At 46.9% G+C, this 23,945-nt stretch overlaps 1 protein-coding gene across 1 annotated transcript in view; it reads left to right on the top strand.

The window, feature by feature from the left end:
- The window catches only part of CEP95 (centrosomal protein 95), a 52,306-nt gene extending 28,361 nt beyond the window's left edge, over nt 1-23,945 (top strand). Inside the window, exons 14-22 of the mRNA XM_056851879.1 lie at nt 5,133-5,314; nt 6,380-6,472; nt 7,489-7,639; nt 9,943-10,103; nt 19,168-19,242; nt 19,753-19,905; nt 21,996-22,142; nt 23,593-23,664; nt 23,744-23,945. Of these exons, the coding sequence (XP_056707857.1) occupies nt 5,133-5,314; nt 6,380-6,472; nt 7,489-7,639; nt 9,943-10,103; nt 19,168-19,242; nt 19,753-19,905; nt 21,996-22,142; nt 23,593-23,664; nt 23,744-23,923 (1,214 nt within the window). The 3' untranslated portion in view covers nt 23,924-23,945. The remainder of the gene's footprint in view (nt 1-5,132; nt 5,315-6,379; nt 6,473-7,488; nt 7,640-9,942; nt 10,104-19,167; nt 19,243-19,752; nt 19,906-21,995; nt 22,143-23,592; nt 23,665-23,743) is intronic.

Here is a 23,945-nt window from a genome sequence, read left to right as displayed (position 1 = left end):
CGGGAAAAATCCCGCCCGCTGATTGGCTGCTGCAGCCCGCCTTGGCGCCGCCGGCCCTCGAGCGCCGCATGCAAAACCCAGCCGCGCTGTGAGGGGTGGGAAAGGGGGGAGGAGGAGGAGGGCGGAGAGGAGGAGGGGTGGGAAAGGGGGGAGGAGGAGGAGAGCCGCACTCAAGGCGCCAAAGAGCCGCATGTGGCTCGCGTGCCGCGGTTTGCCGACCACTGCCCTAGCAGGAGAGATTGCACCATCCAGTCCTCTCACCCTCCTGCTTGAGAAGAGTCCAGCTGAAGACACTTTGTAGGATCCTGGGATGTTTAATTGCCTGCACCTGAAAGATCATATGAGCTCAGCTGGGCCTGTAGCCAGTCTGTCCTGGCTGGTCTTGTAACATAGCCCTCCTGTCAAGGACTGCCCTGGAGGTCAATGCCAGAGGCTGCTGTCGTTCTGGTATGTCCCTCTAGTGGGGAGCTCTGGAAGCTGCTGGGTCTCTATATTTGGTGTATTGCTTGCGACTGGATAGTGGCAGCCTCATCACTGAAAGTAGTAGTTTTGGGGCTCTTCCCTGGTGACTCTGAGGAGGCTCTGTTGGCAGCATAGAAGATGAGCTGGCTGGGGCCACCAACAGGCTTGCTCCTTGGCATGCTCTTTCAACTTCTGATAGGCCACATGGTTACCAGGGTCTCGGGAGATATGAAGTGGGTTGGAAGGCAACTACAGCAGTGTTGGTGGAAGACTTGGGATGATTCAGACAGAGCACTCCATAGAGCCCATTTGCAGGTCTATGAGGTGGTGGTGATGGTAGTGAAAAAGGCTTTCTTTATGATATTTGGCCCCTTGCTGTGATGTTTTTGCAAGGTTCTTGGACAATCTCATCTGATCTCACTTGGCCAAGTTGAGAGCAGATTTGGTACTTGGAGTGTCAGAAGCACAACAGCGTGTCCTGTTGTTATGGATAGATAGATGCAGATTGATCTTGCTTATTGATGCTGACAGCATCCTTGGGTCTGTGAGATCCACCACTTGTGCTGTTCTTGATCTATGCCTGTCCTGGCTTTCAAAATCATGCTAGGAAAATGACTGAGGGGGCTCACTCTAGACCAGGGGTCTCCAAACTTTTTTTTTTAAATAAATGTTTATTTTTTAAAACATAAACAGACAAAACAAAATATATAAACATTTAAACAACAAATTATTACATTGTATGTGGAACTTACTCTACATTTCAATCAAACTTCTTTGAATTATATCACTTTATATATGTTCATATCTAATAATATATTTGTTCTTAAACATATAGAACTTTAATTCTATTCTTGATTTTTAGCTATATAGTTAAAAAATTACACTTCTTGAAATTCTGATATTGATCTATTATGTACAAGAGATGTTGCATATTCTGTTAGTTTGTTCAACCATTCCATCAGTTCTGGGCAATTTTCTGCTTTCTACTTTGCTATATATGTCACTCTTGCTGCTGTCACCATGTACTGAAATAGTTATATATTTTTGGTACATTGCTTGGCAATATTTAACAGCATACTTTTCAGATCCAACTCAAACTTATGTTTAAATATCTTTTGCATCTGTTCATGTATCATTATCCAATATTTTCTAGTTTTCTTACATGTCCACCACATTTGATAAAGTGTTGCATCTGTGTTCTGACATTTCCAACATTTCCCATTAAAGTCTTTTTTGGCTTTTACTATATCTTTAGGTGTGATATACCATCTAAAAACGTTTTATACTCTTAATACCGTATATACTCAGGTATAAGCCGACCCGAGTATAAGCCGAGGTGCCTAATTTCACCCCAAAAATGGGGAAAAATTAGGCACCTGCGTATAAGCCGAGGGTGGGAAAGGAGGCCCCCCCCCCCCGCAGGCTTATTTTACCGGGCTGCCGCCTGCCTGCGCGCCTTCCCCGCAGGCCAGGAGCGGCCCACGGGGCCGCCTGAAGGCGCCCGGGGGGGGAGAAACAGATCTGCGCCTGCCAGCTGGCAAGCGCAGATCTGTTTAGAGAGCCCACCTGCCCTGCGCGCCTTCACGGAAGCCCCCTGAAGGCGCCCGGGGTGTGGTGGGGGAACAGAGAAGGTGCCTGCCAGCTGGCAGGAGCAGATCTGTTTAGAGAGCCCGCCCGCCCCACGCGCCTTCACGGAAGCCCCCTGAAGGCGCCTGGGGTGGGGGAACAGAGAAGGCGCACGGGCAGGCAGCGACGGCGGCAATGGCGGCAGCGGCCCCCTCCCTGCACCCAGGAGGCCCCGCGGGCCGCTCCTGGCCCGCAGAGAAGGCACGCGGGCAGGTGGCGATGGTGGCCGCGGCGGCAGTGGTAAGTTCCCCCCCTCCCTCCACCTACCGACCCGCGTATAAGCCGAGTTGGGTTTTCTCAGCCCTTTTTTTGGGCTAAAAAACTCGGCGTATACGCGAGTATATACGGTAATTGACATTCTGTAAACTTAATTTCTTTAGTCTGTAAGTTCTCACACTGACTCATATGTATGTTTCCTCCTACGTTTTGCATCAATTTTATCATTCTTTCTTTTACTTGCTCTGTTTCCATATCATATTGTAACAACAGTTTATACATTTTGCCTAATAAATGTCTTGGGTCACCAGTGATTAGTTGTTCAAAAGTAATCTTCTTTCTTAAGTTTCTACCTTCTTTTATTATTTGTTCTGTCAGTTTTGAAGCCATTTGGTGATATAATACCCACAGTATATTATTTCCTTCATCTTTAATTGTTTTTATTTTCCCTTGTTTATCCATCATGCTCTCGTGAGTTATATAGTCTGTTTTTAGCCATGTGCTGTTATCACAGTAAACATCTACTGGTAATATCAGTGGTGAGGTTGGAGGACTTACTCTGCCTCTGCACTGAAGTCAAATTCTTAGTAAACCATCTCTCAAAAGATGACTTCCATCTTGCATTTAATGACTTCTTATTCCATACATAATTATGTGTCCTTCTTTAGTATCAATTATTTCCAATTTTACTCTCCTCCTTTTTGGATCGATAATCTAGTCTGATATCCAAACCAGTGCTGCCACTTATGGTAGAGTTTAATATTTGGTACAGCCAGACCCCTTCTTTTGTTCTCATCTTGTAATACTTTAAATCTTATTCTCAGCATTCTTCCACTCCATATGAAATTATTTATCACTGTACCATTTTTTTCAAGGTCTTTTCGTCTAAGTATATTGATAGCATCTGAGATAAGAAAATCAGCCTTCATTTTAACTGCAGAAATTCTTCCTTGCCATGACATTCTTAACTTTTCCCATCTCTGAATATCTTCATTGATATTTGTCCAAATTCTTTGATAATTATCTTGATAAATATGATCATTTTGTCCTGTTACATCTATTCCCAAACATTTTATCTTTTTTTTTTTTTAGTAACAATACATTCTGTTATTTTTTCTATCTCTTCTTCCTTTTCTTTGGCTGCCCTTATCTTTGTCTTCTTTTTATTCAGTCTATATCGAGAATAAATACCAAATCTGTTTATTTGTTCCATTGTAAATTTAAAGATATTTGGCTTAGTTACTGAAATCACATTATTTGCGTAACTTTTCATTTTATATTCTTAATTATTTTTTTGATTCCATGAATACTTGTATCTTGTCTAATTTTTGTAGCTAATATTTCCATTGCCAGAATAAATAATATTGGTGATATTGGACCTGCTTGCCACTTTCCCTTTGCTCCAAACTTTTGGATCTTGCAGGCACTTCTGGAATTCTGACACAGGGAGGTGGAACCAACCACAAAATGCCAGGGGAGTGAGTTCATGCATAACTCGAATAGTAAATATTCACCATTTCAGGCAGAAGTTCTGTTTAACAGGATGCCTTTTAAAATAAATATACTGTTTAAAAAAAAGTATGGCATACACACAGCTTACCTTCATTCATGCAATGAAGATCCATATGTTGTGGTGGTAGTACCAAAGCAACTTTTAAAAAATCTGTACCGCCAGTCAGAAGCCCTGCTGGGCAACAGCTTCACCTGCCCCCACCCACTTTCTAAAAAGACTTGGGTGCCAGAAATGGTGTTGGCAGATGCCCGGCACCCACAGGCATCACGCCTGGGACTCTTGCTTTGCTTAAAAAACTCTCATTGGCTAGGGATGAAGTGGCCAATTATAGACCAGTTTACCCTTTTTTGGGAAAGGTGAAGGAACATGTGGTGGCAGAGCAGCTCCAGGTGTTCCTGGATGACATATCTGCCCTTGACCCATTTCAGTCCAGCCTGGCTTTGGAACTGAGATGGCTCTAGTTGTACTGGTGGACAATCTTCATTTAAAGTTGGATGGGGACAGTCATCAATTGGAACATGGAATTGGTGTTAAAGGAGTAGCATCGTTCTTTGCTGGGTTTGGTCTGTTCTGATTGGACACAGTGCACAGCTTGAAATGCTCCATGGACCCAGCCTTGCAGTTTGATATGCAGATTGGCACCTTCTATTTGCTGCATATGGTTTGCCAACTCTCTTCTTTTTTAGCCTCAGATGATCTGGCCACAGTAATCCATCTCATGGCTTGATTACTGTAAATGCTTTACATTAGGCTGCTCTTGAAGACAACCCAGAAACTGCAGCTGGCTTAGAATGCAGCAGCCCAATTACAGCTGGGACTAGCCAATGGGAATATATGTTGCCCATTCTGAAACAACTTAATGGGCTGCCAGTTTGTTTTTTCAGTTCAATTAAAGGTGCTGTTTATGACCTTTCAAGCCCTTCATGGCCGGGGCTCACATATCTGAAGGATAGTCTCCTTCCTTATGTTCCCCTGCATAAACTATGGTCTTCAGGCTGCTACCTACTGGCTTTTCCCTGCACTCAAGGTGGCCCACCTAGTATCAATCAGAGCCCGGATCTTTTCCATTGTGGTCCCCATATTTTGTAATGGGCTCCCCGAAGAAATATTTTAATTACAAAATTCTGATTAGGATTGCACTGTTAGTCCCAGTAACGTGTGGCAGGCTATGTTTTGAAACAGAGTCCTTCAGTTTGCTGTTCCAGATTTGGCTGTATTCACACTAGGCGAGTCCATGCAGCTTTGAGTATGTCTGCAAGAGTCTTTCTTCTCAGCTGCTATGCCTATGTATGTTTAATATTCATCTGTTTCACAGCCACCCGGCTTCCAAAAAGAACACCCAGCAGGCAACGGTCGTTTTCAGCTTCCCCACCACCTTCCACCCACAAGCTGTCATTTGAATTGGAAGATACGGTCTGGAGAGATGGAAGGGGACCAGCAGGGAAAATATGTCATCGCTTGCAAAAGGAACAAGACCAGAGGAGGCTTAGAGCAATGGTAATAGCATCAGGATTATAGGTGCACCTAGGCAATTGAAAGCTCTTTCTAGTCTCAGTAGCTTATCAGCTGACTTGCCCGTACAGTCAATGTCATGTTGCAGAGGCTGTGCGGAGGCTTGTTGCACTACAGTGTTGGTCAGCTTACCCGAGGCAAGCTTTTTTAAAAATGCATAACCAAAGTTAGAGAGATCTTTGTGTAGGCTTGATCTGGTGCCAGCCTAGAAACACCATGAATTTGCTGGAGGTATGCTGGGGCATGAACTGTTCAGAAAAGATGTGTTTGTTGCATCTTGGATTTTTTTGCTTGATTATAGTATTTTTGTTTGCTTAATTTATTTGCATGTAGGCTAGTTAACTCAGGCTGTTAGGGACAAGGGTGTTTCAGGGACAAGGTTGTTTCAGGCCTTAACAACATTGTTCATGTGTTTTGTGTTTTGGTCCATACTGTGGGTAACAATATCTTGGTGGTGGCAGTTGTTGATTAAATAGTCCACAAGACACCTGGTTGTACCCATTTAGCATTTTTAAACTATTGTTATCTTCCTAGAAGACTTTTGGGGTTTAAAGGAAGTATATAAACAAATAATCAGTGCTGTCTGTGATAGACTTTCCAATATTTGCATTCATAATAAGCATAATCCTGACTATAATATTGTCGAAGGCTTTCATGGTCAGAATTCATCGGTTCTTGTAGGCTATCCGGGCTGTGTGACCATGGTCTTGGTATTTTCTTTCCTGACGTTTCGCCAGCAGCTGTGGCAGGCATCTTCAGAGGAGTAACACTGAGGCAGGCATCTTCAGAGGAATAACACTGTGGCAGGCATCTTCAGAGGAGACACTGTCCTTCACTGTTACTCCTCTGAAGACGCCTGCCACAGCTGCTGGCGAAACGTCAGGAAAGAAAATACCAAGCCCACGATCACACAGCCCGGATAGCCTACAAGAACCGATAAATCTGACTGTCTGTCCATGAGTAGACCTATATAGTTTCTTTGTGTGAATGGCTTCTTTAATACTTCACTCTTTTCTTATGGATGGTAACAGGCTTTGTTTTGCCTTCCAGCTGCTGACAAAAACCTATAAAGATGAACTTAGAGCTTATGAAGATAGTGAGAGAATTGAACTTGCAAAGCTAAAAGCAAATACCAAGGAAGTGGTAAGGGGGGGCATAAAGTTACAAACTTGCCAATAGGAATACGCATTTCTTGTGCTCATATCTTCTTTCCTGGGATTCTAGAGAAGAGTTCCCTGCCTTTCAAAAAGTGTTTATGCTTTTAACTTGCAACACATTACAGAACTAAATTTATTAAGTAAAGTCATGGCAACATTCTTTACAACACAGTAACTTTTGTATCAGTGGAATGCACAAAACTAGACATCTTGAGAAAGTGTAATTGTGAAGTGTAACTCCTCAGAGTTACTTCAAGCTAGCTCACCAGATAATTTAATCAGTCTTTCCATTTTGAAGGCCAGGGCTCCCCAACCTTTTTGAGTCTGTGGGCACATTTGGTATTCTGACACAGCATGGTGGGCACAGCAGCAAAATGGCTGCTGCAGGAGGTGGCGGCAGCTACAAAATTATTTCCACAGCTTAACTTCAGTAACACAGTACAGATCCTATGCTGTGGTGGCAGCTACTGTCAAAGCAACATTTTGAAAAATCTGCGCAGCCAATTGGAAGCCTTGCTGGGTAAAAGTTCAACCTGGCCCCACCCACTTCCTAGAAATACTTGGTGGGCACCAGAAAAGGTGACGGTGGGCGCCATGCCGCCTGTGAGCACCACTTTGGGGAACCCTGTTGTAGGCTTTTTTGTGAACAAACTGAATAGAAAATGAATATTACGAACATCTGAAAAGAAGGGTTAAAATAGAGCATCCTACATACATGTCCTCATTCAAACACTTGCGTGCATCCTACTTATTAATGAGAGGCTTTTTAAACCTTGTCTGGGTCTGTATTTTCTGCCTGTAATTTTAATGCAATGAACAGGTAGCAAGGTATTGTATAGTGCAAGAACTGGTGCACAGAGAGCCTTGGTTCAATATTGCTTGTGCATCCTCTGTTTGCTCTACTGAAGGATCCAGAATCTCTGCGAAAATGTCCAGAGGCTTTTATTGTTGTTACAAACTCCTGTGTAGGAGTAATTGTTGTTCATGTGTATTTATATCTAGGAAAGAAGATACAAAGAAAGCTTATTTAAAGAATCTCCAAATGTGTCACGGCCTGCAGAGGTTTACTCTAGAAAAATGGTACCTAGGAATCGCAAACTCAGCCAGTGGATTTCAAGAGGAGGATTTATTAAGCCAAAGAAAGCAGCTCCAAGTAAGTCTTGGTAGAAAGCTAGGCACCTTTTAAAGGCATGGGCTGGAGTCCAAGAATACTGGCTTCATGCTAACATATACCAGCAGAAGTATTTTTCTATCTTGTAGCCCGCATGTGTAGACTTCTGTAAAGGATGAGAATTCATATACTAAGTCTGATCCATGGATGCACAGGTCTGGCCGTGGCCCACCTTGGGCCCTGACAGAGACCATCAGAGGAGCCAGGTGTTTTTTCTCAGTGGCTTCCACAGCTGCATTCCTTTTTGCTTCCCTAGTTTTTCCGAATTCAGTCTAGCTCCAGTCAGAGGGAGGGACTATGGCTTTAAAATGAGTATCCAGAGCAAAGTATGTAATCCTTGTGCAGCTTGATGCTTTCCCAGATGATCCAAAAGCATTTGTATCAATACTTGCCTTTCTGCCATATCTGTGATTGGCTTGGAAGTGGCTGCTGTTGTGGCATTACTGCAAATTCCCAGATAGCCAAGGGAAGTGTGGTCAGAGGAGGTGGAGCGCTCACAAGCCTTGTTAGACTCTAGGCATTTTTACTATGTATGTACTTGTGGTGAAGAGCAACAGTTCAGTTTCAGACTATCAGTATGCAGTATAGTTTAAAAGTGTGCTTTGACACCTGCAATAAGTGTCCACCTCTTAATGCCGGTGTACACAGTTGGAATTCGAGTAGTTCTGAGCATAAGCAAGTCTGTGGGTATTGCATGACCACCCAAATTCTTTAAGTATGCATATAGAATAAATTTATGTACATAAATTATTCAATTTAATCCACTATCAAGGTGTAGGGTTGTTTTTTTAAGAACGAGGGGAGCAGGCATGGCCTAAATGACACAGGGAGACTGGCATTAGGTACTGTTCCCAGCCTATAGGAAAGAATCCAAGGTACTAAACAACTCACCCTGTGACTTCTGCAGTGATCAAATGCCCACAGCCCTTGAGGCTAGCATCTTGGGTGAAATAGCCCTGTAACTCCAAGAAAACTTTAAAAAAAGAAACTCTGACAATACTTAAAGATGGATTCTGGGATAGAGGGAAAAAATTTCTGTTAGCACAAACACACATTCTTTAGGGCTGTGAGTTATACTGGGTTATACTGAGATTCCACAGGAAACAGCACAGAACGTGGTACTGGGCAAAGAATACGGCTACCTGAGAATCTCCGCTTTCATGTATATTTTTAAGCAAGTTTGCAGCCTTAAGAACTAGAAAGAAAAATGTTTGAAAGTGTGGCCCAGTGCCTGATCCATTCTCATTAGCCACAGGTTGCTGAATAAGGGCTTCTCCTTGAAGGTTTTAGTTCTTTGTTATTTCCTAGAGCTTTCAAACCCAGCAGAAAACTCAAGAGAGCAAAGTGACATATTTGCATAATTTACTCACATTCTGCAAAATTCAGCTTTTTTTTGGTCCAAAAGTTGGCTTGTCTGGCCATGACATTTTAATTTTTGTGTGTGTGTTGGAATATGAATAGTGTTGGCCTTAAAATGAACTGCTAGAGTTCGTAAAAAGAAATTGGACTAGAGTGGTAACTGAGGGGTTTGCCACACATGTAAATGGTTAGAACTCAACAGCAGTTTTTCAAGGAAAAACAATTTGGGACAGAGCAGTTTGGAGTGGTGACGCCTGCGAATCTACATTCACACATGCAGCTGGCTCTGAAGGCTGTTTGGAAGCATCAACTTGTGCAAATTACTGGGGTGAGTTTGCTTGTCAGGGCTCCATGGAACAGAGCCAGATAGCTACGTACAAATTATCTGTTTGCTTCTAGACACAATTTAAAGTACTGGTTATTACCTACATGGATTAAGACCAGAGTATCTGAACAGCCTGTTGGTCAGTCAGGATCTGCTTCTCAAGCCCAGCCCTGGGTGGCCTCACTTGCTGTGGCAAGGCAGGGGAGGGACATAACATGGTCTTGTCGCCTGCTCCACAGTCACTCACCTGGTGCCAAACTTGTTGTGTTTTAGGCACTAGGTGGAAACATTTACTGGCTTCTGTTGATGTTGTTTTCTTCTCCTGATTTTTATTGGCTTTCTCTAGATTTAGGGCCGGTCTTATGTTATTTGTCTGTTTTGTATTTCACTGGTTTTCATATGTGAATTAACAGTTTTTACCTTGGAGTGTTGGGAGCGAAAGCTGAGAGTACAGGAGGTATTTTGAAACCAGCAAGTACTGGCAGCACCCTCACTAGGCAAGGTGGAGGCAGCTTGAATGCTGGGGCTGAGGCTGCCTCTGAGAAGAGCTGCTGACCTTGTTTTCCAACTCTTGTAGTTTACTTCTGCCTTTCTCTCACAGTGAAGGTCAAGGAGAACAACCTCCTGCCTCTCCTAATGGAGGAGTTCCCCCACTTGCACATTTCCCGCCCAACCATGAACAAGATGTGGCAGAAGCAGATTGCACAGATAGAATTACTGAAGTCTCCCAGCCACAGAACCCAGCGGAAACTCCAAAGTGAAGTGAGTTACCTGTCCACAGTTAGACTAAATTATCATAACATACATATGAAAGAGACTAAATTATCATAATATATATGGGAAAGAGTTCTCCTGATCTCTTCTGATCGCTTTCTTCTTGTAGTGAAGACTTGGCCACTGTAACTTTCCTAGACTATGCTTAGGACTCTGAGCAGTTTTTAGCTACAAGGAGTCACTTATTAAATCCTACTCACACATACTGAGGTTGAAGCACTACGCAAATTCCTCCTGTCCTTGCGAAAAAAGAAAGCAGTTCCTTTCTTCTTTCTCTGGAGCTAAAGCGTCTCTCTCCACGAATTATCGCTTTTCAGTGATCTACTTCCTACTCCATTTATGGAAAGAGATTTTTGAGAGAGGCAGTTGATCCAATTCTGCCTGGCAAAGAGGAAATAAAGACATTTTCTTGAAAAGAGCTACATTAGATTATAAAAGCGGGAACCTGTAAGGACTTGCGGGCGGCATTTCAATTCCCCCTCCCCCACAATTTCCTTGTTCCCTTTCCTGAAAGCCCCCATAGCCTCTCACCTTTTCCTGCTTCCACCGCTCCTTCCCGCCAACCAGCTCAACCTACCTTTATGTGCCCCCTGTCTTCAGTTTTCCATCCTTCCATACACCTGGGAGCTTCTACCCAGGAAAAGTATGGCCCAGTTCTGTGGTGCTGGGCGCCAGGCTCAGTTGTACAGTGGGAAAACTTCAAGGGCACCTCATTTTCCCCTGTATCACTTTCCCCACACTACTTCCTCTTTCTCTAACGTGGCAACCTCATATCCTCACCCTTCTCTGCTTCTCTCCTTCCCACCCACCAACTAACCTACTTTTTATCTGCCTCTCCATTAGGGGCCACAGAATTGCCCAGGTAGCTAGCTTTAAATACCTGGGAGTGATGATCCAGGCATCTGGATCTACAATCATTCACAACAAATATGCTGCTGACCAGGGGGATAAATCTGCAAATAGTATCATCAAATTTATGCAAACACAAGGCGGCCACTCAGTATCTGCAGCTTTGAAGTTATTTAAAGCTAAATCTTTAGCTCAACTTCAATATGGTTCCCTCTTGGGCCCACCAACCTCTTGCTTCTCACCACTGGAGAGAGTGCAATCTAAATTTTTGAGAGCAGCTCTCCAGGTTCCCAAATGCTTTCCAAATGCCTGGATTAGACTAGAAATCGGAATGCTGAAGGTGCAAGCCAGAGTTTGCATCACATCCACCCAGCTATAGTTGAAAGGAATATTGAACCCTCAAGGGCTTCTTCCTTTGATATTCCAGGACAAATGCCAAGCAAGCTGGTTGAGGACTGTTGGTAAAAGAATCAATACTCTGGGTTGAAAGTGGGTATGAACGTGGGAAAGATATCATTCGACAGAGGGTGGAAGACATCGAGCGCCAAGCAGACCTCTCCAGAGCCTCAAACTTTAAATGTCAGTCGAGCATTAAATACGTGGTTGCCCCGGCAGCTTATTTAACCAAACTAGAGTTTAACAATAGCAGAAGAGCATTTACCTTGGAAAGGTGCATGGCGCTTCCTTCTGCCGTGCTAGTAGGGAGATTAAAAAAAACACCCATAGAAAGATTATGTTTATGCTCGATGGGGGAGGTGGAAACTACAGAGCACATGCTTCTGAGATATCCATATTATAAGGAGGCAAGATTAAAATATCTTCAGCCAGTGCTAGATGGATTTCTTGATGAATTTGATGCAGCTAAATTGGAATATCTGTTGTCTGATAAAAACCACTGGGTATCCAGACAAGTAGCTAAATTCTCTCTTGGGATATGTAAGACACAGGGAAACAATACTAAAGTTCGGTTCTTGTAGGTTATCCGGGCTGTGTGACCGTGGTCTTGGTATTTTCTTTCCTGACGTTTTGCCAGCAGCTGTGGCAGGCATCTTCAGAGGAGTAACACTGAAGGACAGTGTCTCTCCTTCAGTGTTAGCAGCTGTGGCAGGCATCTTCAGAGGAGTAACACTGAAGGAGAGACGGGAACCTTGGGTACTTACCGTGAAGGTCCTTTCTTCTCTGAGGTAAGGAGAGCATCTTGCTAGCGACGGGTGATTCTCTTCCGGTTCCTTGGGACAGGCAGGATGTAAACAAACGAACTTCCTGTTTCCTGCTCCTGAATCGCCCATTCCTCAGTTTTAATACTTTCCGAGCTAGGAGAATATCAGGAAGAAGTAAACTCGCCGTGTTACTGCGGCGGACATTGAAGATGGAGCCCAAGTTCACTTGAACATTTTATTTAGATGTGCGGTACACCTCAACAAGGTAACACTAACTAAGGTAACTGTCCTAGGCACATAGAATAATGTAGACATACTTGTCTTTACTGACAGGGATCCCCCTGTCCTGAGTATGCCTGTTTAGTAATATATGTTTAACGAGAGTGCTCTGTAGTTGCCCAGGGTGGGCCCAAGATGCTCTCCTTACCTCAGAGAAGAAAGGACCTTCACGGTAAGTACCCAAGGTTCCCTTCTCTCTCTGAGGGGGAGAGCATCTTGCTAGCGACGGGATGTCCAAGAGCTGTGACGGTCTCAGGGTGGGTTAACGTTCAACTACTACATGCTGAAGCACTCTGCGGCCAAAGGCTGCATCCGCCGAAGAGTAGGTGTTGAGGCGGTAGTGTCTTATGAAGGTAGAGATGGAAGACCATGTGGCTGCCTTGCATATTTCCTCGACGGAGGCCTGCTTGTCGAAGGCCGCCGAGGTAGCCGCGCTCCTTATGGAATGTGCTGTGATGCCCTGTGGTATCGAGACGCCGGCTGCCCTGTATGCCTCCACGATGCAGGTGCGTAGGGTGCGGCTGATGGATGCTCTGGAGAGTTTCTTGCCTTTGCTAGCTCCAGACACCGAGATGAAGAGGGAGTCCGTCCGTCTGAACGATGCTGTGCGTTCCAGATATATGCGGATGGTGCGCATCATGTCTAGGGTGTGCCAGTCCTTTTCCCTGTCATGGGTTGGTCGCGGGCAAAAGGAGGGCAGGTGGATCTCCTGCTGTCTGTGGAAACTGGAACCCACCTTGGGTACGAATGTCGGGTCAGGTCTGAGGACCACCTTGTCGTGGTGGAATACGCAGAGTCCCTCCCTCATGGAGAGAGCCCCCAGCTCAGAGACCCTGCGTGCTGAGGTGACTGCTGTTAGGAACAGTGTCTTGAGTCGAAGAAATTTGAGGGAGACTTCCGTCAGTGGTTCAAAGGGGGGTCTGGTCAAGGCTGACAAGACGACATGAAGGCGCCATGATGGGAAGAGGTGCCGGACTGATGGTGCCTTCTGATCGACCCCCTTGAGGAAGGACTTAATGTGAGGATGCTTAGTGGTGCTGTATCCCTCCGTGACGGGATTGACTGTGGCTATAGCGGCCAACTGTCTACGGAGGGTGGACGTCCTGAGTCCTTGGAGCACTCTGTCCTGTAGAAATCCTAGTAGTTCAGCTGCGGATGGTGTCGTGGGGTTCGCATCTTTACGACGGCACCATCTGACGGCCTTCCAGGAAGAGTTATATATTCTCTGTGTGGACGGCCGTCTAGCTTCCAGTATGGTGTCGACGAAGCCGGGTTGGTACCCGTGGCTCAGAAGCCGTTGCCTCTCAATAGCCAGGCGGTCAGTTTGAGCCATTCCGGGTCCGGATGTCGAACTGGACCCTGCTGCAACATGTCCTGTGCGGAGGGCAGTCGCCAGGGTTCTTGTATGGACAACTCCATCAGGGTGGAGTACCACGGTCTGCGTGGCCAGTCTGGGGCTATGAATAAGACTGTCGCCCGTTCCTGGCGGACCTTCCTCAGTGCCTTGGGTATGACCGGTAGAGGTGGGAAGGCGTAAAGGAGTCCTTGGGGCCAGGGTGAGAGGAGGGCATCTACTCGCTCCGCTTCCCTGTGGGCATATCTGGAGAAGAAGCGGGGTGTCTTGTTGTTTGCAGGGGAGGCAAATAGATCTACTGCCGGCGTTCCGTAGCGATGAGTGAGGAGATGAAACAGCCTGTCATTCAGTGACCATTCGCCCTCGTCTATCGTCTGGCGGCTGAGCCAATCCGCCTGGGTGTTGAGCTTGCCCTGTATATGCTCTGCCCTGATTGACATAAGATGTTTCTCGGCCCATATCAGGATCCTGTTCGCCTCCCCCTGTAGCGAGGAGGATCTGGATCCCCCCTGTTTGTTCAGGTGGGCCTTGGCGGTGATGTTGTCTGTCCGTATCAGAACGTGGCGTCCTGTGACACTCGGCTGGAACTTTAGTAGAGCTTTGTGGATTGCCCGCATCTCCAGTCGGTTGATGTGCATGGCCCGCTCCCGAGGTGACCATGTGCCCTGGGCCACCTGATGGTCCATAGTGGCCCCCCACCCCTCTAGGCTGGCATCCGTGAATATCTGGACTATGGAGTCGTGGATGTAGGGCTGGCCTTCCTGCAGGGTCGGGGCGTGTGACCACCAGCGTAGACTCAGTTTGGTGGCCTCTGGCAGGGTTAGTCGGATGTTTTTCTTTTGAAGGATTTGCCGTTGATATGGTTTGAGAAACCATTGCAGTGGACGAGCATGGAATCTGGCCCACGTGACCGTGCCAATGCACGATACCATCAGTCCTTGTAGTTGAACTAGGGATGATAGTCCGACTGACCTTGATCTTGTCAGGTGTTTGGCGAGACGGGCTAGTTTGGTAGCCTTGTCTTTTGGTAAGGTTAGAGTGTTGTCCCTGGTATTGATTAGAACGCCGAGGTGTCGAATCCTTTGGGATGGAGAGATGTTGCCTTTGGCTCTGTTGATGAGGAAGCCGTGGCTGCTCAGCACCTGGATGACTCTGGAGGTGTGATGGACTGCTGCGTCCGCCGTGGGTGCGCAGACCAAGATGTCGTCAAGATACGGGTAAATGTGTATCCCTTCCCTCCGTAGGAGCGCTATCAGAGTGACGAGAACCTTGGAGAACACCCGAGGAGCTGGAGAAAGACCGAAGGGGAGTGCCTTGAACTGAAAGTGAAGATCCCCAAAGGCGAAGCGGAGGAATCTTCGATGATCCGCATGTATGGGGATGTGTAGGTAGGCCTCCGTCAGGTCTATCGATGAAAGGAACATCCCCGGGCGTAGTGCTTCCACGATGGATCTCAGGGTCTCCATGCGGAAGTGCTTTGCCTGGACAAACTCGTTCACAAACTGCAGATCCAGTATGGCCCTCCAGTCCCCATTCTTCTTGGGAACTGTGAAAAAGATGGAGTAGACTCCTGAGAATCTCTCTGGCGTTGTAACCGGTTCGATGGCCTGTATCTGCAGAAGATGGCGAATGGCCGACAAGGTCCTGTTGCGTTTGTCGCGATTGCGTGGAGTGGGGGACGTCACAAAGTGATCCGGTGGGAGGTGTAGAAACTCTATTTGATAGCCATGTTGAATGACTTCTTGTACCCAGCGATCTGGCTGCGCCTGCTCCCATTGGTGCATGAAGAGTCTTAGCCGTCCTTCCACTGGCGCAGAATCGTCGTCATTGTTTCTTTGCCTTGAAATTGTGGCTCGGCTTGGCTGGCCGTTGGTTCTGGAATTGGTTTGGTCTGGGGTAGCGTTGCCCCCCTCTGTTGGCCCCTCGTGCGCCGGACCAGGTGGAGCGTCTTGGATCTGTTCTAGGTCGTGCGAGGGTGTGGTAGGCACGAAAGGAAGAGGAGGCACGGAAGTCCTTTTTGAGGTTCCCTGGCATGGCCCTCTTCCTGTCCTTAGTCTCTACTAAGATGTCCTCGAGCTTGTCCCCGAAGAGTTTGCCGCCTTGGAAGGGATAAGCCAGCAGCATGGCTTTGGCTCCTTGGTCGGCCTGCCAAGCACGTAGCCAGAGGGCTCGCCTGGTTACGGTGTTAGTTGCCATGGCCCTTGCTGAAAGAGTCATAGAGTCTAAGGTGGCATCTGCTAAGAAGGAGAGCGCCTTCATCAGCCTGTTGAGGCCGTCATTCGCCTTGCGTTCTTCGGGGGAATAAGAGTGGCAAGTTTTCTTGCCCACACTATAGCCGCCCTCGCAAAAAAGGTTGCGGTTGCCGAGGCTTGGATGGATGTGGCCAATGCCTCGTGGGTCTTGCGGGAGGCTTGGTCAGCCTTTCTGTCCAAGGGGTCCCTTATAGAGCCCATGCCATCTCCTGAGAGAAGGCCCGGCGACTGGAGCGCCGCCACTGGTCCCTCTACTAAGGGCATGCGTAGAAGCTCCATGGCGTGAGGGGCCAGGGTGTAGAGCTTGGTGATGTTGCGGGGAAGAGGCCTGTTGCCCAGAGGCTTTTCCCACTCATGGTTCAGTCGGTGCTCAAAATATTCTGGGAAGGGTACCACCTTGGTGGAGGGCTGCGTTCTGGGGAAAAACTCTTTGGGGCCCCTTGGTCTGCCCTTCCCCTTTTCCCCCTCATCAGGCTCTGGCACCTCGGTAAGGTCGAGGGCCATAATGGCTTTAGCTAGGATGCCCTGATAGTCCTCTCTGGGAAACAGGCGTGTCTGCTTCTCTTCCACTGGTTCCCCCTCCCCTTCAGAGGAAGAGAATTCGCCTTCCTCTTTTTCTCCCTCATCTGAATCATATTGCGAGGAGGGGGGGGAGGCATTGTCCTGCATTGTGTTGGGGGAATCTGGGGTCTTTCCCCTTGCCTTGGAGGTAGCAGGCTTAGTGGTCCCTGCAGCCAAGCTGGTGCTGGGTCTTTCTTCCCTCCCTGTTTGGGCAGGGGGATAATAGGTTTGTGCGACCCATGAACCCCCTTGGGTTGCGTGTGGGTGGGCAGGCTGCCAGCCCCCTTGGGCCGCGGGCTGCAGGAAAGGGAATTCTTCCCTGAGGACCTGCCTCATTAGGGTGAGGAGGTCGCTCTGGGGTGTTCCGGGGGGTTGGTTTCCCGATGCCCCCGTGGGCTGGGTGGGCTGGTGGCTAGGCAGGGACCCCGGGTTAGGCTTAGGCTCACCCCTTAGTTGTGTTGCCGGCTCGCTGGTCTCTTTTACGTCAGTCGCCGTCTCCCTGGAGCCCTCGCTGCCCCTGCGGCTTGAGTGCGCGATAGGGGACGCTTCCCGGCGTTGCCTCTTCCCGCCGCTCCCTTGAGCAGCGGCTGGGTCAACTGCAGCTGATTCGGGCTTCTTTTTGTTGTCCCGGTCCTTTTTGGGTCCGGTATCTCGTTGCTTCCGCTTGCCGGAGGAGGAGGAAGAAGCCTGGCTTTCGTGCCTCTCCGCGTTGCCGCCCTTGCGGCTGCCGGATGGCCCATGTGGTGGTTGGGGGGGGGCTGGGACTAGACCCTCCGTGAGCTCCCCCCGTTGGAGAAAGTCGTCAGGTGCCGCTTGGCTCGCCATGCGCCCGGTTTTCTGCCAGCTGGTCCGCTGCTGTTCCGTGTGCGGCTGTTCGGGGCTGCTATCGCTGGCGGCGGCGGCGGCGGGGGGGGAAACACGTGTGCTCGCCCCAAAATGGTGGACTATGGAGGAGGGTTGCGCGGAGCAACCCTAGTTGCTGCCTTCCCACAGCGAGGCAGGAAGAAAAACTGAGGAATGGGCGATTCAGGAGCAGGAAACAGGAAGTTCGTTTGTTTACATCCTGCCTGTCCCAAGGAACCGGAAGAGAATCACCCGTCGCTAGCAAGATGCTCTCCCCCTCAGAGAGAGAAACTGTCCTTCAGTGTTACTCCTCTGAAGATGCCTGCCACAGCTGCTGGCGAAACGTCAGGAAAGAAAATACCAAGACCACAGTCACACAGCCCGGATAAGCTACAAGAACCGATGAGCTCTGACCTTGAAAGCCTTCAACAATATTTTAATACTAAAGATGATAGAGTTTTGATTAGTTCAACTGATCATGTAGCCACTTTTTTGTTGTATTGAATTATTGTTGTCTTAATGATGTTTTAACTCTGTAATACTGGTCAAAGACCGTAATACATTATTGAATTGCCTCCCCATTAGCTATATTTATTATTTATTTACATCCTGCCTTTCTCCACAATGGGGACCCAAAGCAACTTGTGTCATTCTCCCCCCCTCTATTTTATCCTCATAACAACCCTGGCTCAAAGTCACCCATTGAGTTTCCATGGTAGAGAGGGAATCCAAATCTGGGTCTGCCAGACCCTTGTCTGAAACTAGAACCACTACACACACTGGCTTTTGTGGGGTGGCTGCTGTTGAACAATAGTGAGCAGTTGGGCCTGGGTGAGTCATGGAACTTGCATCGTATCAAGTTGCCCAGTGGTTGCTGGCAATGAATCCTCCATCAAAGAACAAAACAGTCCTGGCCCCTTCCCTTCCCTTCACTGACAGAAACCAAGCCTGACATGCTGACATGCTAGCCAAACTGCTATGGTTGCACAGCAACAGCCATTGAGGGCATCCATTTCTTAAAGACGCAGGTGCTCCTTTTATCATTTTTGAGGTTTTTTACCCCCCTCCCCATTTTTTTTTAAAGATTTCCTCTATTTCTGCAAACCTGGGGCATTTTTCAGGTTTGTAGACAGTCTTGTCTGTTCACAGCTCCAGTCTCCAGATTTAAGTACCCTCAGATTTGGCTGGGTTGAAAAGTAAAATATATAAGTAGAGACCTGTGATAGTTGTGAGGGGATGCCTTCCTCTAAGCCTTCTCTCCCCCTGCCCAGTTGATGCCTATTGCAGCTTTTAGACTCTTTCTCATCACTGCCATCAGGCCTGCTGTGGCTTTCTTATCCCTTCATCATCACCACTGCTGCTGGGCTCCCAGACACCCCCTACAGACACTGCTGCCAGTGGCAAGCCCAGCGTGACTCGTGGTCTCTGATGCCAGGCCCGCTGTGGCTTCCTTCACTCCCCCACCATCACTGCTTCTGGCAATGAGTCCAGCATGGCTGTTGATGGGCCCACAGTGACTTTCTTGACCTCTCCTTGGCTCATGGCTTCTGCTGCTGGACCCAGTGCGGCTGCTGGCCTTTGCAGCTGGCCTGCTAAGGCTCCCTCCCGGCCCATTGAATGATGAAGAGGAGGTAGGTGCATTGCCGGCACATGTGCAGACTGTGCTTTCGTTTGCAACATAAAACGACATGATGATGATGTACTGAAAGTTGATTCTTGGGGGGGAAAACAGCCTTTTTTTTTTCTCCTTTCAGGTAGTAGAAGCCCTGAAGAAGCATGAACTCCTGGTTGAGCTCATTAAGAATGAGCAGGCCCATAACAAGAGATTGGTATGTTTGGGTGACCCAGCCCTGGGTGTGCAGCATAAGAACTATGAAGTGTGAGATCTGATTCGGGCAGACTGGTGCAACTGTATGACTCATCCAGCCAAATGCAGTTGACCAAATCAAACCTTGCCACTAGCATAATGCTAATCTTTTGATATTTTTCCTGCCAGGCTTGTAATGCAGACACAGGGCAGTTGTTGAGCACAGGGCTAATATGTGGCAGATAGGCTGCATTCAGTTTGGTAGCTTACAAATTCTGCAGGCCAGGTCTAGCCAAATCACTCATCTGGTTAGGAGAGCATGTGCCACACTGCACCAAGACTGGGGCTCTCTGGATAACAAAAAATTAAACTGAACTTTTGAAAAACTGCTTACTCTCATTGTCCAGCTCTAGCTTCATTATAGGATGGTGAATGAAATTCCCATCTTCTAAGTATTTGTTATTCAGGCCATTCTAGAAAAGCAATCTGAACTCCCTTCTTGTTAATGGAACTTGGTTGCCTTTTTTTCCAGCAAGATTTCAAGCAACGTATTCATTATCAAAAATGTGCCCAAAATAAAATGAGAGAGAGACATCAGCAAATTGTCAGAGCCAAAAAGTACTACCAAGATTACAGAGTTCAACTGCGGGCTAAGATGATGAGGGCCAGGACCCGTGAAGAACGGGTAAGTAAGGGGCCCTTCCTTCCCAGGAAGCAGAATTGCTTTTAGAAGGGCCAGCTAAGATTCTTATTAGTGTTGCTGTGTTCAAACTTGAGCTTTATTTAGAAGTTTCCAATGTGGTATGGCTGCAGCTGCAGATACCAGTAACAGAGACTTGGCTTAGGGAGGGGCTAACAGAATGAGCTGGGATCTGGGTGGTCCTTACTTCAAATCTTAGCTTTGCCATAACCTCAGTAGATTGATAACTAAGTGCTTTTTAAACTCATCACCATTCCATAATCAATCATGTGCCTAGGCTGCCATCTTGTGGCCACATTTCAAGCTAGCAGCCTTCCTGTGTGATATAAGTATTCTTCAATTATCAGTGTTGCATGGGAGCTAGTCACAGGAGGGCACCAGCAGCCCCCTCACCATCTCAGTCTCTAGGAATAATCTTTTTGTAGCAGTCTGACAAGTGCTGTGAGGATACACAGGGGCTGCAATAATACAGCCAGAACTGCACAACTATCTAGGCGGTACTTTGTGTTCCGGCTCCTGTCATCTTGAGTTTTCAACTACAAAGCAATGTTTTTATATTTCTCTCTTCCTTTCCCACCTTAACTCTTAATCCCCACCTGTGTTAGCACAAGTGGTCTTATCTGAACAGGAATTTAATTTACAGACGAGTAGACTTTCCTGGCTCATAGTGCTACTTTTCCGAACTGCTCTCCCCATAGCATCTCAAGCTGCCATTTACTGATGCGCCATTGCTGAATATCTGCCTCCTTTCTGAGTCTCTAGAATCCTGATTTTCACATACTTAGTTCTCCATCCACAGGCTGCAGCCAAAGATTAAAATGTCATGTTAACCTTAGGGTTGTTAACATTAATCTGCAGATTGAACCTCTTAGAGGTCAGCATTTAATTGATGGTTAGGTTAAAAGCTGAGGTCAAACTTGTCTATTTTTTTGAAGTTACTGTGGTAATGTAGCATGGAATGAGAACTTCAGAGAATGAATTAAAATAACTTCAGGGTTAAATTAATAAATTCCCATGCTACTTGCAGCATTTTAACAAGCTACTTTTGAGATTGTGTAATATGCAAATATATTTCAATTAATCATGTTTTAAAGAATTGTTAGCCATGTTACTTGACAACCTTATTAACACTGATAATTCTTGCTCAGGGAGAGCCCATGTTGATTATATCATTCACTGAGGACTAGGAAAGGAACAACTGTCTCCCATACTGGCAGTGTTGGCTACTATCTGCTACTGCCTTCTTCCTCTGCTCCCCTTTACTGGTGCAGCAGCTTTAAATTCTCTTGGTATTCCTGTCACCATCTTGTTTGGAAAACTTACTTTCTTGGAGTAAAGAGCCACCCAGAAAACCCTTTACACTTATGGAATTAAGGATAGTGAAGGAGCCTAGAGGAAATCTCTTCCTCCTTCCTTAGTATCTCTAGCAACAGAGAGGAAAGAACAGATAGTAATGTAACCTAAAACAGAACTTTATTGGAGTAGGTAGAAAAAAACCCAGTCTACAACAGAGGAAGGGATGAGACGAGCAGGATCAGGGAAACCAAACAAGGTAAAAAAAATCTAATCTGGTGCATCTGCACCCCCCTTGCCCTGTGTTAATCATACATCTCTAAAGGTCTTGGTGGTTCAGCTGCCTCCCTTGGACAGTTCACTGCTCCTATGCAGAATTTCATGAAATGTGTGCAGAAGTTGCCTTGGTTCTGGAATTTAAAGTACAGGTTGAGTATCCCTTATCTGAAATGCTTGGGACCAAGTGTTTCAGGTTTCAGATCATTTTGGATTTTGGAATATTTGCATATATATAATGAGGTATCTTGGGGATGAGACCCAAGTCTAGACACAAAATTCATTTGTTTTATATACACCTTATACACATAGCTTGAAGATAACTTTATACAAGATTTTTAATAATTTTGTGCATTTGGGGAACCTGCCATTGGCGCACAGGTCTGCACTCATGCCATCTTATTACCCTTTGTGGGCGTTCAAAAAGTTTTGGATTTTGGAACATTTTGGATATTGGATTTTCGGACAAGGGATACTCAACCTGTATTTGTCATTTTGTTTGGCAGATATTTAAAAACCTATTTGAAGAAGGTTTGGATATTCAGAAGCAAAGACTGCATGAGCTGAGAGAGTATGCCAAGGATAAACGTGCTGAGCAAGTGAGACAACACCAGGCAGAACTGGAGTCCATGGAGAACTACTACAAGGATCAGGTTGATTGATCTTATCTTTCCAGGCCTACTTTGGCCTTTGAGGGAGAACTCATTGGGGCCAGACCTGGCTAGGGTTGCCAGCTCCAGGTTGGGAAATTCCTGGAGCTTTTGTGGTTAAGACTGAGGAGGGAAGAGGCTTCAGCAGGGTATAATGCCATAGAGCCTGCCCTCTAAAGCAGCCATTTCCTCCAGGGGCACAGGTCTCAGTCATTTGGAGTTCAGTTGTAATTCTGGGGGATCTCCGGGTCCCACCTAGAGGTTGGTAACCCTAGGCCTGTCAGCAACCTCTGGGTGACTTGATACCACCTGACTTGCATGACTCAACTAGTCCTGGCTGCTTGCTACTGTTCAACAGCAGCCACCGTATGAAAGCCAGTGTGGTATAGCAATTAGAGTAGGTTCTGTGACACCCAGGTTCAAACCCCATCTTACTGAGGAAGCTCACTGGGTGATTTTGGAACAGTCACCCAGCTTGCTGGGGGTAAAGGGAAGATGACTGGGGAAGGCACTGGCCAACCACCCCATAAACAAAGTCTTGCCTAGTAAACGTCGGGATGTGATGTCACCCCATGGGTCAGGAATGACGCGGTGCTTGCACAGGGGACCTTTACCTGTACACATACTTTCAGCCTAACTTACCTGACAGAGTTGTTGTGTGGATAAAAAGGACAGGAGACTAATGTAAGCTGCTTTGGTCTCCATTGTGAAGAAAGACTGTAGTTTTCCAAGGCTGAGGCTATCGGGGGAGGGGGGACACAAACCTTAAGACAGAGGGGCAGATAAACATAGGTTGGCTGTTGGATGGGAAGGACATAGAGTTGCCAACTCCAGGTCAGGAAATTCCTGGAGATTGGAGGGGTGGAGCCTGGGGAGTGTGAGGTTTGAGGAGGGGAGGGACCTCATAAGGGTATAATGCCATAGACTCCACCCTCCAAAGCAGCCATTTCCTCCAGGGGAAGTAGGGTTGCCAACCTTCAGATGAGGTCTGGAGATCACGCAGAGTTACAACTGCTCTCCAGATGACAGAGATCAGTTCCCCTTGAGAAAATGGCTGCTTTAGAGGGTGGCATCTATGGCATTTATACCCTGCTGAGGTTGCTTCCTTCCCAAGGCTCCATCCTCCCAAATCTCCAGCAGTTTTTCAACCTGGAGCCGACAACCCTAAGGGGAACTAAGCTCTGTAGTTTAGAGAGCCATTGCTGCCACTGTTGCTATGGGAGGGGCGAGGCTGGGAGGGTGATGGGGGGGGGCAGAAAGAGAAAGTGACAGACATGGGCGGGGGAGTTAAGAAATGGAGTAGCAGGAGGGGGGAGAAGGGAGGAAGCAAAGGTGGGGAGAATGGGATAGTTGCTCCCGCAATTTTCCTGCGGGTCCCCACTTGCTCTTTCCTATAATACAATGATGCTGCTTAGCCTAGTTTGCACATAATTAACTCTTCTGTTGTATTTAGTTTTCAATGCTGGCTGAAGCAGTTTCAGAAGAACGCAAACAAATCCAAGCCAGAGAGAGAACACATGCAAAAGTAAGATTCTTCTCATCAACTTTCAGAACTAATACTAAATTAACCAACTCCTTGACTTAATGCCAATGGTTTCTTACAGATGCTGAACAAAGTGAAGTGTGAATTTAGATCAAAGATGGAGAAAGAGATCCAAGAACTGCAGGACGTGATCATTCAGAATGATGATGATTCATTCTTCTGTGAGCTAGAAGCTGATCGCCTCAGATCCAGACTTCAGATGGCTTCCTTTCAGTACAGCAAAAATTACCACTTCCTTTAATGAGTGTTGGGGAAGGGGTTCC

The sequence above is a fragment of the Euleptes europaea genome, chromosome 1 (genome assembly GCF_029931775.1).
Source record: "Euleptes europaea isolate rEulEur1 chromosome 1, rEulEur1.hap1, whole genome shotgun sequence".
Lineage (NCBI taxonomy): Eukaryota > Metazoa > Chordata > Lepidosauria > Squamata > Sphaerodactylidae > Euleptes > Euleptes europaea.
Note: the sequence above shows the minus strand (reverse complement) of the source record. Positions and strands in the feature narration are given on the sequence as shown.